Below are 16,480 nucleotides of genomic sequence, written 5' to 3'. Positions count from 1 at the left end.
AGTTAATTTTATAGTGGAGCAGCTGATAAAAACAAAACTGCAAAATCTATGTCAGTATTCACAGCTAGAATGAACCAAACTACAGGATGGGATGATGTGACACAAAGCAGCTACAGCACATTTTAAATATCTACAGTACATCTGTCAACACATTTGAGTCTTTATAAATGTCAAAGTTTTAGCACCTCAATGTGAGGAACTGAATATGAAACTTGACTAATATTAGCTTACTGAAGGGCAGAGAAAGAAACGGTTCCGCTATATTGAAGACAAATCTTATCACGGTTGCTTTCACCCCCCTCAAAATTTGGTTGGTGGGGGTTGTCAAATATAAGTTGCACTCACAGTTCCCTGTACAGACCTCAGGAGGGAAGACATTAGATTCTGAAGTAGCCTGAAAATAACGGAGGATGGCCTTGCTTAAGACCGCTTTGCTTCTCTTCATTTGTCTTGAAGGCTGTGGTAAGCCTATAATTAATTGTAGTAATTTATGATATGAATAATGATGATTTAAGAAATGAATAGTAGAAAAGTTAAGTGCCGAGTTACATTACAAGGAAGAGGATCAATAATGATGAATTTTCCCCCTGCAGCTCTGACTTCGGGTTTGAATATCGATGGATTGCAAAATGTTCCAGATTCCCTGAGAGCAGTAAGTTTGATTTTGGATTTCTTGCAATAACATATATATTTTCACTCAAAACATAAATAAATAAACACAAACACATATGATGGTGATTATGATGTGCTGGTTTTTTATATGATGTGTGTGTTACGTGTTGTTCTGAACTTCTTGAAACACAACTCAGATCTCAATTCAAGAAACAAATACATGTAATTATATAGAAATTTGGGGATTTTCAATAACTTCCTAGATTTACTTTAGGAAAACATTTTGTATCTTGTGTGCTAAAATTGTATGTTTAATGCATCACTCTTTCTTGGAGGAGTAATGAGGACGCTACAGTATGATACACAATTGTTCCATTCTTTAAGAGAAAGCATGCATCATTAACTCCACACAATTAAATTGAAACAACGTGACAAATGCAAGGAAATAATGTTGACTTGTTATAGAGGGAACTAAGATTTGCATTTCTTCAAAATCAGGAAGTACCTTCATTTCTAATGTTTCAGTTTTGAATCTATAGTGGAACTAATCCAGCCACAAATAAGTTTCTTCCTCATGAAATACACTTTAGATGAACTCTAATTATACATTATAAATCTCATGTACACAATAACTTAGAATGAGGCACTGGTAAGTGTAAGTTATTCAATCAGTTTACGGTGTTCATTTATTTTCATTGTTTGACCTTATATTCAGAATGGGGACGTCTGCCAGGACTGCACACAAATTTTTCAACTACTTGCTGACCTGTTTTCCAATGCAGACCTCCAGGTGAGTACAAGTAGGCGACTAAACAGCAAACACATTCCACTGGATTAATATTTGCTTACTGATTATTATTGATACTATGAATGTCCAAATTCATAAATCAAGATTAAAATAGCTGAAGTGTTTGCTGAGATCAGTAGTTGAATAGTTTATCAAATAAAGAAATGCTTCAAATTCCTAGAGTTTATTCCACCTGTTCTCTTATCAGTTGAAGCACATTCAGAGATGCAAATCATTTGTGTACACAATGAAATACACATACACACCCACACACAGAAACTAAAGGTGGGGTCCATTTTTGTAACGGGTGCATAGCCACTTCCTATTTTCTATGTCTAACAAAAGTTTAAATGAAATTTCACATACAATTTCTGATTCTTAGCTGACCTCAAACATCCTTCTTCCTCTGATTGTAATCCGGTCTGTGCAGCACCCCATCTGAGACCAAAGAGAGAACGCTTAAATTGGCTGATTTATAAAAACTTTATTAACTATTTTGAGTCACACATCATTTTAGTGAAAAACTTTATCTGTGCCTGGTTTGTGAAATGTAATTTTGCTGTGCTACATTATGAGTGCCACAAAACAAATGCCATTTACTTCAATATTAATCAATAAAGCTGAAAATATCACATTTGCATGGTTAGAAGCCCCCTAGAAGTGCATGGAACTCCAAATTCACCAATATTAAAGAGGTGGTATTATGCTCATTTTCATGTTCAAAATCTTAATTAGCGGTTGTACCAGAACAGGTTTACATGGTTTAATTTTCAAAAAACACCATATTTTTCTCATACTGCACATTGCTGAAGCTCCTCTTTTCACCCTATGTGTTGTACGCTCCACTCTTGAGCTACAGAGTGATGCATCTTACTTGTACAAAATCTTTGTTGGGAGTTTCACATGCGCAGTTCCCAGGTAAGGACTACTAGCCAATGTGAAGCAGAGAAGGGCGGGTCGTAAGAAACAAGGTAGTGTGATCCAAATCAAAGCCGCTTCAGACTGCGATGGTATAAGTTATTACCAGACCACAATCTTACCATAAACCACTACAACCATTGCAGATAGTACCCAGAGATAGTATGTAGCTTGTCGTCATAGCGACGGCACACACAACTGCCGCGACGTTATGTTCAATGCAACACACACCAGCGATCCACACAGCTTTCTCTTTTTAAGTTAAAACGTTTCAACATTCCTCAGAATGTAAGACAGATAAGCGGTATGAAAACCTTCCAGCTGTGTTTTCCTCTGCCGTTGTTGCTGCAGCGGTCTGTGTGACGGCGGGAGCAGAGGGCTCTGTGAGCGGACGGCTGGCCGGTCTCACATGCTCCTCGCGCGGGTTGGCACAGGCTTTCCCCCGCAGCCACTTGCGGAGCTCCTCAACTCCGACAATATTCAAGCACATTTTTGTTCCGCCATCACTTCTCGTAAAATTGTCAATATTCTAAATCTACACAGCGGATTTCTCACCTCAAAACTTCTCAGAAGTGGATTTAGTAATGAAATTACATTAAAAAACTGGCCTCTGTCTGGCGCAGGCAATGATGATGCAGTGAATAGTGAATATTCTCTCTGACCAATCAGCAGTCTGTCGTGTTTTCACGTTACATTTTAGTATCCCTCAGCTCACTTGGAACCTCGACGGAGGTGAGGTGATATTAAAAAAAGTACCTGGAAGCAGGTACAGGTACAACATTTCTACAATGGAAAACCAAACAAAGGCAAGTCGAGCCAAAGGGCCTCCGCTCAGACTAGCTTGGTTTGAGGGCGTTCCTGACCCCCTAGCCGCTTGGCAAGCTTTATGAAGGTTTTCATTGTGACGTCACAAGTAAAGGAAGTGAAGGGCTGGACTACAAACAAGCTGTTTTCAAGCGGTTCAGAGCAGAACTTTCTGTGGGAGATGGGAACTCCCTTTGGGCTGAACTTTGGGCTTTTTCACTTTGCAAATCTGTTATATACACAAAAAAGATATATAACTCAATAAAGGAGAGGGAAAAAGCCAAAAAGCATAATACCACCTCTTTAAACACATGAAGGCATAAACAAGACATAAACAAGACATAATAAAATAGCTAATCATATGAACAAATACAAAGGAAGGATAGTTTTATAAATTATCAAAATTCTACTCATTATAATGAAGTACTTTTTTTATTTTCATCGCAGCAAAATTGTAGTGCATTTCTTTGTAATTACAGAAACTAATATTCCAAAATGACCTTTGGCAAAGGTCTGTTTTACAATGTCTCCCTTTACAGCCCCATCACTCTATGCCAATCACGAGCCTGCAGCCGATCTTGGCCCGCTCAACAGCCACATAGCTCAACAAAGGCCAGCTTTAAAATTCAATTACTTTTGCAGTTTTGTAACCCTGAAGATATTCCTCAGTGAAAGACTATGCAGACTAAAGAGATAGTTTTCTCACATTTGTTTTTTATGAGCTAAGTTTAGCTAATTAACTACCTGTTAATGTGCCTGTTAGGCGGCATGTGATTGGCTGAAGGCTGAAAGCTGAGGTTACAGGGACTGGTGACATCGCCAGTCATGAAAAGTGACATGAAATTTAATAAAACAAATAAAAATGAATTCCAATTTTAAAAATTCTGTTAAACCTCAAAAATTTAACCTCAAAATTATTTTGTACTTCTAAAACTGTCTGTGCCTGCCACAGTGTGCTATTCTTCCCCATGTGGAATAAGGACAAGCATATGCAGAGTGAATCAGGTGATTCATAACTTGTTCCTGATTGGAGAAACTGGACATGTTACTGATCCGTGGTACAACCATCCCCACTGTCCCCTATGTTCAATCATATATATATGATTTTTGCCTCAAAGACAAAAGCTAAAACTCAAATGATACCAAATTGACATTGTTTGACCACTCTCTTATTTCCTGTTGTAATGTTCTGCAGCATCTGCATCTCCTTAAAATGTGAATATATCCATTTAAAGCTCTAAACTAAGAAAAAGATAGCACACTAACTCAGTGAATGACCTATAAAACATATACATCCGATCTTGGAATGAAATATTGTCTCGGCTGCCCTTTTAAACAATGGTGCATGATCTAAATAATAGCACTACTCATTCAATCTTGTGAGGGAGTAACTTTGCATGTCTCTCAGAATCAATGATCATGTTCTCACTTACTGGTGTTTAGATTCATATAGTAGTCATTACACTAACTCATCCATAATAGCTCACTTGTCCTGAGGACTAAACGCCCAATACAATGTTTTATTTCAGAAAAAAATCATGGATGGCATTGACAATCTGTGTGCCCACCTGCCTGGGCCAGCTGGCAAATTCTGCAAAGACGAGGTGGAGAAGATGCTTCCACTGGCCATCAACTTCATTACTAGTATTGTAGTAAGTTGCCTGCTGGAATCATCATCAGAGATATATCAGGAGTAAAATAATAATGGTGTGTTCTGTAGTCTGTCTTTGTGTTTCTGATGCTATTGAGCTGTTTATTCTCAACACAAATCGCCCTGTCTCTTTGTAGAAACCAGCAGAGGTCTGCAAAATCATTGGGCTGTGTGGCTCCTGTGACAAGCAGGAGAAGATGCTCCACTATTTTGTCAAGGAGGCCCTTCAGGTCGCTGTGACAAATGAAAATGTCAGTAAAGTACAGCTTCGAGTAATAATAATATATTTTTGAGAAAAGGCCCCAGTTTGTGCTTTACTCTCTCTGTTTGTGTCTGTCTATAAGGTGCAGCCTTCAACACAATGCTCCTTCTGCATTTTTCTTTTAAAGACTTTGGAGGGCCTGCTGCCTAAAGAAAGGACAGAGGTGTGTCATACTCACAAGGAATACATGTGCAAATAAACACAATATCTCTTTGTCCCCCCCACACACACATATATTCATGCAAGTAGACACCAAAATTCCTCCAGACAGCACTGCTGGTGACATCATGCACGCTTACCTTTCTCTCTGTTTCTTCTGCAGGACGCTGTGATCAAGCTGCTGGAGGAGATCTGTCACATTTTGCCCTCCTCATACCGGGATCAGTGTGAGGCGGTCATTGGCAAGTTTGGAAAGACTGTGCTAGACGCAATCCTAGGCTACGCCACCCCTCAGGCCATCTGCGCTCTCATCCACCTGTGTGAAGGACAAGAGGCTCCTCTTGTAGGTCAGTCTGCCTTGAAGGATAGTTGTGTGCAGGCTTTTGTCTTCAAATATTGAATCCTCAAGTTCAAACCAAATATTTACGTGAAAAAAGGACAATTAATCGATTATCAAGTCATCAATTCAAATGCTTCTGTTTTTTCACTCTCAGATCCATGCACTTTGACAACGTACAGGTGCAGAGACTTCAAGACCGCTCTCAAATGTGGAGTAAGTAAACAGCTATTAGGTTATAAACTTTTTGAGCTTATGGATGCTTGGTAGTGATCACATTTGACTTATCTCTATGCAGACTGTGTTTTACTGTCAGAGATTTGCCTGGAAACCTCTCAACTACAACACGCTTTAAAATGTTGGGGTGAGTGGAAAACATTTTGGGAACTTAAATCAGTGATATTAAATATATAATATACAATATCATGAGAACCTTCACAGACAATTTCATAATATCTCCAAATTTCTGTTTTCAAGGTGGGACTAAGAATATGAGTCAACCTCTCTGCCTGGATGACCCAGATCTTTCATTGTCAAAATATCAAAATATTTCTCTAACTGCTTGACACTTCGGATTTCTTTCATGTACTATATGATGATACTGATTTGATATATTACTGCATTTTGGGATTTGGCATGGTACATAGTAAAGTGAATAAAGTGAACTTCAGAAGGAGAAGGAATGTTGAAAAGATATGAAAGCTTGACTGTTAGATCAGAAAGTTGAATGATTGCTACAAAGGAAGAGCATGTTTCACAATTATTAAGTATACTTAATATTTCTAACTAAGATTTTTCTTCAGATGTTTGTACTAAATAACCTTTATTTGTATATTATCTTTGAAGTTCCTTCTTGTAATCTTTCCCACAGATGATCTCAGGAGAATTATCTGAATAAATGTTATAACGTTTGGATATTATGGGCTGTGAAACATCACTTGATCAGAGTTAGACTTCCCTCTTTACATTAAGGGATCAGGTAAATTTTATTCAGTTTCATCTCTTGTATATTAATTTGTCATAGTCTGGCCTATCTATACTTTCTTCGCACTCTGTATTTTGTAGGCAGGCTGTGTTCACAGGTCTAAATTCCAAAGATGTTGCAGCTGTTAATAAGCAGTGGTCTTTACAACAAAGTAGAATGAAAGCTGGAATAGAAACTACACTCATGGTTTTGTGTCACTGAATTTATACTCTGCCATAGCATGTGTTGCTATTTCCAGCCTCTTTATATGGAGACCTACATTTGCCTTTGTATGACCATTTTTATTTTCATCCGCAACATTTTCAGTAGTTCTAGCTAGAAACTCCATATAGAAATGATCATTTTTAAAGAACTGCAGTAACATATAGGCTAAAGTATGTCTGGACCTTAACATGGAATCACATAAATCTGCTTTATGAAGTAAATAGGCAAAAGCACAGCCCATGAGCACAAGTAACAGTGTAGTTTACATGAAGGGTTTAAAAAGAGAAAATTCACATCAAACTCTTTAGTATTGATTTTTGAAGAGGGTTTTGCTGGCAGGGTCAGTAGTAAGGAGTCAGATATCTGGAGGCGGGTGATAAGGGCAGAGCAGAAATTAAGAAAAGGCACATTTACACATTTAGCGACTACAGTGAGATATTCACATTCAAAAATTTAAATATGATACAACCAGATTCAACAGAGAAAAAAGGATCCGTGTATACAAGCTGCTTTATCTGTACAACAGAAACCAATCATTTGTCTTGTCTGTAGATGACCTAGAGGCTGGAAACATATTGTAAAAAATATTCTTTGGGAAATTGAATCATTTTACTGGATTGTCACTCAAACACAACATCAATAGCTCCTACCTGAGGTTTATCTGCAGTACACTCAAGGAACCACAAGGTAATGTCAGAGGAGCCAGAGACAAATTATCAGGGTTATCAATGTAAAACAAAGTATTATTATATATGGGGACACAGTGCCACCTAGCTACATACACACAGCTCAGAACAGGTACAGACTATAGTGAAGGGTGAATACCAATCTCATTCAGGCTTACAGCTGGCTTAGTCTCAACTCTGTTACTATACTATATTATGAAGAGTAAAGTCAAGGAGAAAGGTTACTCAGCAGTGAAAAGGCTCATACGGTTCATTTACAAGATCTTGGGTTCAAATCTGGCCAGGGTGTCTGGCACACGTGCTTTCTCAACGTATCAGCATTTTCTGCAAGTAAACTCTCCAACAGTCTATAAAAGAACAAGAAGAGGGGCAACCTTGACAAACCCCGGTTGATTGTGTTGTGCAATTCCAGTGAAAGTTTCAAATCCACAAGAATTAAATAACATCTGATCCCATGTCCTCATTTGAACAAACTAAATCTGCTGAGCTGACTGTGTGCCACCTGTTATCTCTATTTCTGTCTGTGGCTCTGCTCTTCATGTTCTTCCATACCAGTCCACCTTTCACATTGTGTGCAGATGAGACTGAAGCATTCAACACTCCCTTGGGACATTTTGAGTATTTGGTGATGCCCTTCGGCTAACCAAAGCTCCGGCAGTGTTTCAAAATCTAGTGAATAATGTCCTGAGTGCTTTTCTGAATCGTTTTGTTTCGATGACATCATGATCTTCCTAGTCTGACCACGTTTCTCATGTCTGCCAGGTGCTGCAGAGGTTACTGGAAAAAAAGCTTTTCACATAGGCGAAGGAACGTGAGTTTCATGCTCAGCTTTGTGGGATACATTATTGAGAGACGTCAGGTGAAGATCCAGGCAGTGGTAGAGTGATCGGTTCTGGAGACACATAAGCAATGCCACGTTTCTGGGGGGGTTTGCTAACTTTTACCCGCAATTCATCTGATTGACTGTAGCCGAGTTGGCACCCCCCTAACACAACTTATTTTGGTTTAGACCCTATTTTTGTGGACCAGAGAGTCTGAAAAGGCATTCACTAAGTTAAAAACTTTATTCACAGATCCCATATTTGTCCACTCGGACGCCTGACACCAGTTTATTGCTAAGGTGGATGCCTCAGACATAGGGGTGGGGGCAGCTCTCTCCCAACATTTTGGTCTAGATCAGAAATTAGATCCCTGTGCTTTTTTCTCTTGTCGTGTATCCCCAGCTGAACACAACTAAGTTAGCCTTAGAGGAGTGGAGGCACTGGATGGAGGGGACAGAACTTCCTTTTGTGATCCGGACCAATGATAAAAATCTTTAATACATTCAGACAGCCAAAAGGCTGAACTCCTGTCAGGCATTAAGCCTAACGTTCTATCGCGGTAATATGTTTCTCTGGAGGATGCTTCTGGGTCAGACACCAATATGACCCAGAAGCAGAAACTGCTCACATCCCGGAAAACTGCAGATCTCCTAGTCCACCATGTATTCTGCCAGCATGTCCCCCTGGACATTGTCTCTGACAGAGGGCCGCAGTTCCTATCCCAGGTGTGGAAAGCATCTTGTCAGGCTCTGGGGGCCAATGTGAGTCACTCTTCTGGTTTTCATTCTCAGACAACTAGACAAGCTGAGATAGCTAATCTATACCCAGAATCTGCCCTGCGGTGCTTAGCCACAGGTTTATCACCCTTTGAAACTTCTCTCTGCATTTAACCACCTCCCTCCCAGGAGAGTGAATCATTGATCTCATCAGTCCAGCTCCACCTTTGACGCTGCCGCACGGTGTGGAGAGACACTTGGACAGCACTGCTACTCTCCACTAAGAACAACCACTACATTGCCATTGGACTAAATACAAACAAGGTCAGTCTGGTCAAGTCATGAAAAGTGTCTCCTCGGTTATTGGCCCTTTTGAGATTGAACATTTAATCAACCCCTCTGCTGTTAAACTCAAACAGCAACTAGGGGTGCTCAGGGACACATTGGTGTCTCACAGTGGATTCAAATCCAGGTCTTGCACACCAAAGGCATGTGTCTTATCCACTGCATCACCACCCCATACCATGGCATTAAGATCACGTTTTTGTCTGTGACCCAAAGGAGCCGGTGGAGGGCTCGTGCTAATCAGGGCCCATATTTATCAAGCTTTTCAAAGTGCCATTTTAGTCTTAAGTGCTGAGAATTCATGAAATTTACTCCTACTTTTAAACTTGAAAATAAAAGCAAGTTATCAAATTTCTTAAAGCTAAGACTCACTCTCCCAGTTATTTAAGAAGCTCCAGAGGTCTCTCAAGTGGTTAGGAGCTGCCAGTAGGGGCTTGTGATGGCACTGTGGAGACGCTGTAGTGGGACAACGGTGTGGATTTGTGCATTTTATATTGAATAAATTAGGAGCTACTCCAAATTCCTCTTTCCTCTCCCAGAGGGGAGAAGGGGGTGTTAAAGATCAACTTCAACAGACTGCTGGGGAGACCCCAACGGAAGTGGGGGGTGAAGGTTGCTTTCTCTAAGTGCTTTGTAAATGACCATAAAACTGGCACCTTTTTGATTCCGAAGCTGATAACGCGGGGCCTGACTGTTAAACTGACAAAGGGACACGAACCAGCGATTAGCATTTCCCTGAACAGCCTATCAATCCCCCCCCCCCCATCTTTAGTTACTTGATTATGTTTATGGAGGACCGATCCTGACACAGGCAGAAATAAATACAGAAATAAATAAATGCTCAATAAATAAATAAGCATCCAATTAAATACACAAAAAATAAAGTAAATAAATAAATGTAGGTAGTAATTAAATTATACAAGGAGACATAAATGTATATATTTTAATTAGTGCCTTTACTTATTCACCTTTGTTATAATTACCTTATTTATTTATTCTCCATTATAATCTTCAACTTTATTTATTAATTACTAATTTTTTTAATGTATTTATTTATGTGTTTTAATATTTTTGTCTGTTTTATTCTTCCTTTGTATTTTTTTTTTACCTTATTTATTTTCACCCATGGTATTTATTTCTGCCTGTCCTTTTTACATTTCTGTATGCATTTCTGCCTCATTATGCAAATGAGGAGGGGCTGTGTCTCAAGGGGTCATCTTCTCTGCTACTGGTGGACCAGTCAGACGGGAGAGCTCTTGGCCTTCTCTGCCTGCAGACATCAACGATCTGCTCTTCACACAGTCAGATGGCTTCCTTTAGTGCACTGAGGTGTTTAACAACTCTGAAGACAATACTACCAGCAATGTCTTCCTTCTCTTTTCACGTAGACGCTCCAACAGACAGTGCTTTCAGTTTGCTGCATGCATGGACGCAGAACTGCGGTATAGGGAGAAGTACACGGTCAGCTGGCTGCAGCTAAATCTGGAGTGCACTCGTATTCAATTCTGTATGGTAAATTCAGTTTGAACGGAGCAGAGCGAGCTGACAGAAAAAGTCTCTAACTGCCTGTCTGTTTCTCTCTTTTCAAAGAGGCATGTTGCAGTCAGAGTCTCTGAAGAGGGCAATGAAGTCTCAGTAGTACACGATGCGAGCACCACATACAACACAATTTATCAAATTACACAACGGATATACAGTATGAAAATAAGATTGATTGGATTATACTCACAGGAAGTATAAAACCTGTTAAATGCGTCTATTAAAAGTAAAGTAACACAAAAATGTCAGGGAAATTGCAGTTGTACATTTGAAATACCTTCCTACCTTTCTGATAGGAAGCCTTCTTGAGGTGGTATAAAACATTTCTTCTTAAATTATGATTTGAGTTGTGGACAACTATGACCACATGACCAACATTTCACTGCCCAAGTCAGCTATAACACAAGTCTTGTCCATTAGACTACATGCTGTACAGTATTTGTAATTTGATTTATTATGCATTTCTTCTTCGTTGCATGATTTAGAATAATAAGGTGAGAAATGGGTCTGTTCTGAGTTCATCCTGCACTGCAGCAGCTAATAAAGTCCATTTAATCCCAAAAACGCTTCTCTTTTAGGCAGGCTGGAGCAGAAAACTACTCACCTTTCTCAAGTTGTACAGTAATGTCACATGTGTATGAAGGTGGATCAAACAAATGTCTTAAATGTCAATTTGGAGTCTCCAGTCTATTTACACAAGATAATATAGCAATGCAGACAGTTGTAAAGAAAGAACATCTTTTTCTTCTGTTCTCTACTTGTTATAGTTACACAGTATTAGGGGTGTGGGCTGTATTAAAAGTATCCACTGTTCTCCCATGCTCTAACACACAGTAACGATGAAATGTGTGCTGTTCTCACATTCTTCCTCTGTATGTACACATAAACAACAAGGCAGGGAAATATAAAAGGAATTTATTTTATTGTTTGGGGGTTATTTGTTGCTCTCCTTCTCCTTCTTTTCCTCTGAGTAATATGGTTATGTTCTCCGCATGCCTCCTCCTGTGTTTTCTGTGTGAGACAGAAGTACAGTAACTAACGTTAGCCTTCATTAAGTCATTTCGACTGGTGAAGTGCAGTAAAGTTAACTTTAAATTGACTTCACCACCACACATAAAACATGGCTTAATAGCAATCACATTTAACAGAAGCATAAAATTCTTCTTAATGGTAACTGTTAAGATTAGTTTATTTGTTAGTCACCACCACTAGCTTAAGAGCTTTAGCCTATATGATGTTAGCACTACATAAATTAGCCTAGCAGCTAACGGACTTTTACTCTCCTCATAGCTTAACAGATTACATGTATTATTCATAATACTCACCGCTGGTGAAGTCACTGCATCTCCCGACACAACACCACGGTTGAATTTTCACCCTGAATGGCGTTTTTGTTGAAACAGCAGCTGCCTCCCTCCCCTCTCTCTCTCCTTACATCTCTCTCTCTCTCTCTCACATCTCTCTCTCTCTCTCTCTCACCCCAACCGGTCGAGGCAGATGGCCGCCCACCCTGAGCCATGGTTCTGCTCGAGGTTTCTGCCTCTTAAAAGGAAGTTTTTCCTTGCCTCTGTCGCCTAGTGCTTGCTCTTGGTGGGAACTGTTGGGCTTCTGTAAATAACATCACAGAGTACGGTCTAGACCTGCTCTTTTATGAAAAGCGCTGTGAGATAACTGTTGTTGTGATTTGGCGCTATATAAATAAAATTGAATTGAAAATTGAAATTGAAAACAGCAGAGCAACAGGCAGCTCTGTGTGGGAGCATTTACCGTAAATACTCGAATAGGAGTGCACTCCAGATTTAGCTGCGCCTAACTGCTCTCAGAAACAGCTCACTTTCCTGCAGTTCTGTGTACGTATAAGTCGCTAATTGAAAACTCTGTAGGTCAGAGTGTCCACATGAAAAGAGAAGGAAGACATGGCTGGTAGTGTTTTCAAACAGTTGCTAAACACCTCAGCGCACTGAAGGAAGCCATCTGACTGTATGAAGAGCAGATCGTTGATGTCTGCAGGCAGAGTAGGCCTAGAGCTCTCCCGTCTGACTGGTCCACCAATGGGCAGAAGTTGACCCCTTGAGACACAGCCCCTCCTCATTTGCATAATGAGGCAGAAATGCATACAGAAATGTAAAAAGGACAGGCAGAAATAAATACCATGGGTGAAAATAAGGTTAAAAAAATACAAAAATATTAAACACAAATAAATACATTTAAAAAATAAGTAATTAATAAATAAAGTTGAAGATTATAACGGAGAATAAATAAATAAGGCAATTATTACAAAGGTGAATAAGTAAAGGAACTAATTAAAATATATATATTATATAATATATATGTAACAACACAATGAAGAATGATTAGACCGATTTTGCAGAATGAAAAACACAGTGGGTAACTAATGATAGTTAATTTGGTGTTGAGAATCTCCCCAAAGATCAAAAGGTTTGGTCCAGTGCTGTTTCACCTGAATTGGCTGTGCAGGGTCACTCCTTCCAGGTTCACCCTTCGGATGGTGTTGCAAGGGATGATAGGGTTGTTGTCTGAGACAACGCTGAAAGGGTCCTTGGTGATAAATTTGAAACCAGTGTTGTCACAGATGATCCTGGATAAGGTGGCAGCGAACAGAGCAGCTCTCTGACTTGGGGTGAAGACACCCGGTTTCTCATACCACAGCCTGATCATTTCAAACAAGAGGAGCTGTAAAAGTGATCAGTATCAACAGGTACTGTATTTGAAATGCATTTATTTTTGAGATTGTGTGATCCGTCTGCAGCTGGCATTTGATATAAATGAATAAGATAATTGACTATGTCAGGCAAAAATATTTTTAATAAATTTGTGTTACTTGCACTGAACTTTTAGCTATAATTTAAGATTTGTCAGGAGGGGAAGGCAGCAACCAGCTCGAGCTGAATGCAGTAAACAAATGCTAGAAAGACAGTATCAAAACCTCTGTCTACTGCAGGCCACAACCCAGGTAATTAGGGCCCGAACAACGACTGCTGTGAGGTCCCTATTGTGTTTGTCCCCGTTGGACGCATTTTGGCTCGATAGCCCCCCCTAACAATGTCTCAATAGCGCCCCCTAACAATTTTCAAAACCAAAGCCCCCTCCATTTTCTTTGGCCTACATTCACCAAACGTGGTAGGTATATGTATCATCTCCAGACTTAAAAATAAGCCTCTTGGACCAATAACCTAAACCCAACGATTTTCCATTTACACCCTCTGTATTTTAATGAAGTTGTCCTAGGTATATGATAAGATCGACTTCAAATGTGGGCTGTGCTATCCCAAGGTCCTTGCAATGTTAAACTGCGAAGCTTTTTTTGATTGATCAAACAGCGTGTCCATGGCGTGGCGTGCAATTTTGATGGTTTGCCATGAAAAAGGAAAAATTGTGTAAATGGGCTAGACATTGTCAGATATGCCCCAAACGTCACATGTTTGATAAGAGTCCCGCCCTGAAGTCATCTAAATGCAAATATCCAGTGGTAGTGAAAGTGCCACCTACTGGCAACAGGAAGTAACATATTGTATTTGTTGCGGTACTCCTCTAAAGCAGGATAATCCGATTTGGCACAAAACTTTCTCCAAAAAAGCCATAAGACGTAAATGATATAAGGTCGTCAATGTTGTGACTTAATAAAATAATGCGTTGCCATGGCATGAAAGAGGAAGCTGTGAGAGGCTAGGAAGCTTGAAATCTCACACTTTCCACACACAGAATGGGTGTGTTTTAATGTCTAATACTGCTCAAGGGCATGTGTGTGGAAAAACCGCTCTATAGCGCCCCCTGCAAGATTTCAAAGGAGCAACCCCAGCTGCCTGTTACACCTAGAGTTACCAAATTTTGTAGGCACGTGTATAATGTCGGGACTAAAAGAAAAGTCTCCTGGAGCGATATGCCAAACCCAACAGGAAGTTGGCCATATTGATTCAAATTTCTTATTTTACCTTGTTTATAGGCTCCATACTTTGAACTCTTCCTAGAGCTTTAACTCGATTGACTTCAAATGTGGGCAGCGTGACCTTAACGGCCTTGCTATGATTTTGATGATTAACCATAAAAGGGAAGTAGCATGTAAATAGACTACACATGTTCAGATCTGTTCCAAATTTCACATCTCAACACCTTAGAGTCTCACCTGTCAATATTCAGTCATAGTGACAGTGCCACCTTAGGACCTAAGCACCTTAGGGACAAAAATCTCCACAGTGAGGAATAGCATAGCAGGTTGACCACATCCATCTCAAAGTTCTACAGTAAAGCCATAATGCTTTAAGGATGTTACATTGTGAAACTTCTGAGTTCTTATCAAATGCTGTCGCCTTGGTGAGTAATTACTCGCCATGAAACATGAAGCTGTTTTTTTAAGAGCTGTACCTTTAAACCCACAGAAAGTCAGCCACAGTGGATTGAAGTTTTAACTGACACATCAACCACACATTGTCAGATATATGACAGAACGCACAACGGACACATAGATGCAGCCCACCCCCAATTGAAGTCTTACCACGCGACAGCTATGTGGGTGCGGCACACAACAATGAGCAGGTGGTGTTTGGGCACGCTCATCGCTGCTTGCAACTTTAATATTTATATTGTTTCTAACAATTTGCAGTAGGTTGCAGAGGAGAATAAATATTTTGCTGTTATGCAGACAGAAAGTACCATTTTAAAGCAGTTATAAAAAGCAAGGTTTCAGAGTGTGTTGCAGACTGACACAGTTGTAGCTGCTTGCAGACATTTAGATATTTAGCTGAAGTAGTGCAGGATGTTATGTGTAACAATCACCACAGTAAAGTGATACAACAAAGACTAATTTGGAAACAATGTAAATTCACTGTTTGCTGGTGTCCTGGTTGGGTAAATTAAGAATCAACAACTAGTTCAAGTCTCCATGTGTGTCTAAATCTGAATTTAAAAGTGCATTCAACTATAGTATAAAAAGTATGTGCATCACGTATTTATTCAAAACAAAACATGTTTTTAATGTATGTCTTAAGTATTTAAATTGTGCAATTTAAATCTATGATGTGTAGAATTTTACACTGCCCCCCAATTCCCCTGCAGCCCATAAATTCAACATCTCAGATGACATTTTCTACAAACAAAATCAAATATGTCTTCAGAATCTCACACCTACTTACAATTCATAGGCCTACACATTGTGTCCACAACCGTACTGACCTGTCACCCAGGCGGATCCTCTGGAACTGTCCAGCGATGATGCAGGCCCCACACGGCCGCCAGGGACTAACGGCTCTGCCACACCTCCCAGCCAGATGTCGATGTTGTCAGGCGTACCATAATAGTGCAGCAGATTGCTAGCAGTTTAGTGTTATTCAGGACTTGAGCGAGCTCTGCCTGGTGCTGGGCTGAGACAGGCCACAGAACCTATGCCAGGCCTTGTAGCCTAAAGGAGCAACAAGCAGCAAAGTGAGGTCAATCAATCAAGAAAGGGATGAAACACTGGAAGAAAAAAATGCTGAAAATCACAGTGAGGGATGTACCAGGCAGGCCGTGGTCACTTGACCTCTGCATGTTGAGAGAGCCAGGTTCTGCCAGATTTTGCACAAACTGGAACAACCTATCCATTAGGCAGTCACCAACCTGTGATGGTGATCGTTTAGTTTAGCAGGATGGTGGATCAA

At 39.9% G+C, this 16,480-nt stretch overlaps 1 protein-coding gene and 1 pseudogene across 3 annotated transcripts; one reads left to right on the top strand and one right to left on the bottom strand.

Annotated features, from left to right (window-relative positions):
• The first annotated feature begins 304 nt into the window (after nt 1–304).
• LOC119914446 (prosaposin-like) lies at nt 305–6,450 on the top strand. Of its 3 annotated transcripts, none has more exons than XM_038733750.1 (10): nt 305–462; nt 594–652; nt 1,328–1,402; nt 4,651–4,773; nt 4,910–5,023; nt 5,162–5,197; nt 5,357–5,540; nt 5,688–5,746; nt 5,829–5,894; nt 6,008–6,450. In XM_038733750.1, the coding sequence occupies exons 1-9, from the start codon at nt 411–413 to the stop codon at nt 5,883–5,885; spliced, it is 759 nt and encodes a 252-aa protein (XP_038589678.1). In that variant the 5' UTR covers nt 305–410; the 3' UTR covers nt 5,886–5,894; nt 6,008–6,450. The 3 variants fall into 3 exon arrangements, with proteins under 3 accessions (XP_038589678.1, XP_038589677.1, XP_038589676.1); XM_038733749.1 differs by having other exon boundaries at nt 306–462; nt 5,123–5,197; XM_038733748.1 differs by having other exon boundaries at nt 306–462; nt 5,117–5,197.
• Nucleotides 6,451–12,858: 6,408 nt separating this feature from the next.
• On the bottom strand, nt 12,859–16,471 carry LOC119914988 (annotated as a pseudogene).
• Nucleotides 16,472–16,480: the final 9 nt, after the last annotated feature.

Source organism: Micropterus salmoides, unplaced genomic scaffold (genome assembly GCF_014851395.1).
Source record: "Micropterus salmoides isolate LMB-PRFRI ecotype aquatic unplaced genomic scaffold, ASM1485139v1 Ms_hic_scaffold_20, whole genome shotgun sequence".
Lineage (NCBI taxonomy): Eukaryota > Metazoa > Chordata > Actinopteri > Centrarchiformes > Centrarchidae > Micropterus > Micropterus salmoides.
The sequence above is the reverse complement of the archived record's forward strand: the minus strand, read 5'-3'. Positions and strand labels throughout refer to the sequence as shown.

What these genes read in the sequence shown, in the direction of transcription:
- LOC119914446 (XM_038733748.1), top strand. Translation starts at nt 411, where the DNA reads ATGGCCTTGCTTAAGACCGCTTTGCTTCTCTTCATTTGTCTTGAAGGC. An exon ending in CATTTGTCTTGAAGGCTGTG is followed by an intron (nt 463 to 593) that starts GTAAGCCTATAA and finishes TTCCCCCTGCAG; the next exon opens with CTCTGACTTCGGGTTTGAAT. An exon ending in TGCCTAAAGAAAGGACAGAG is followed by an intron (nt 5,198 to 5,356) that starts GTGTGTCATACT and finishes TTTCTTCTGCAG; the next exon opens with GACGCTGTGATCAAGCTGCT.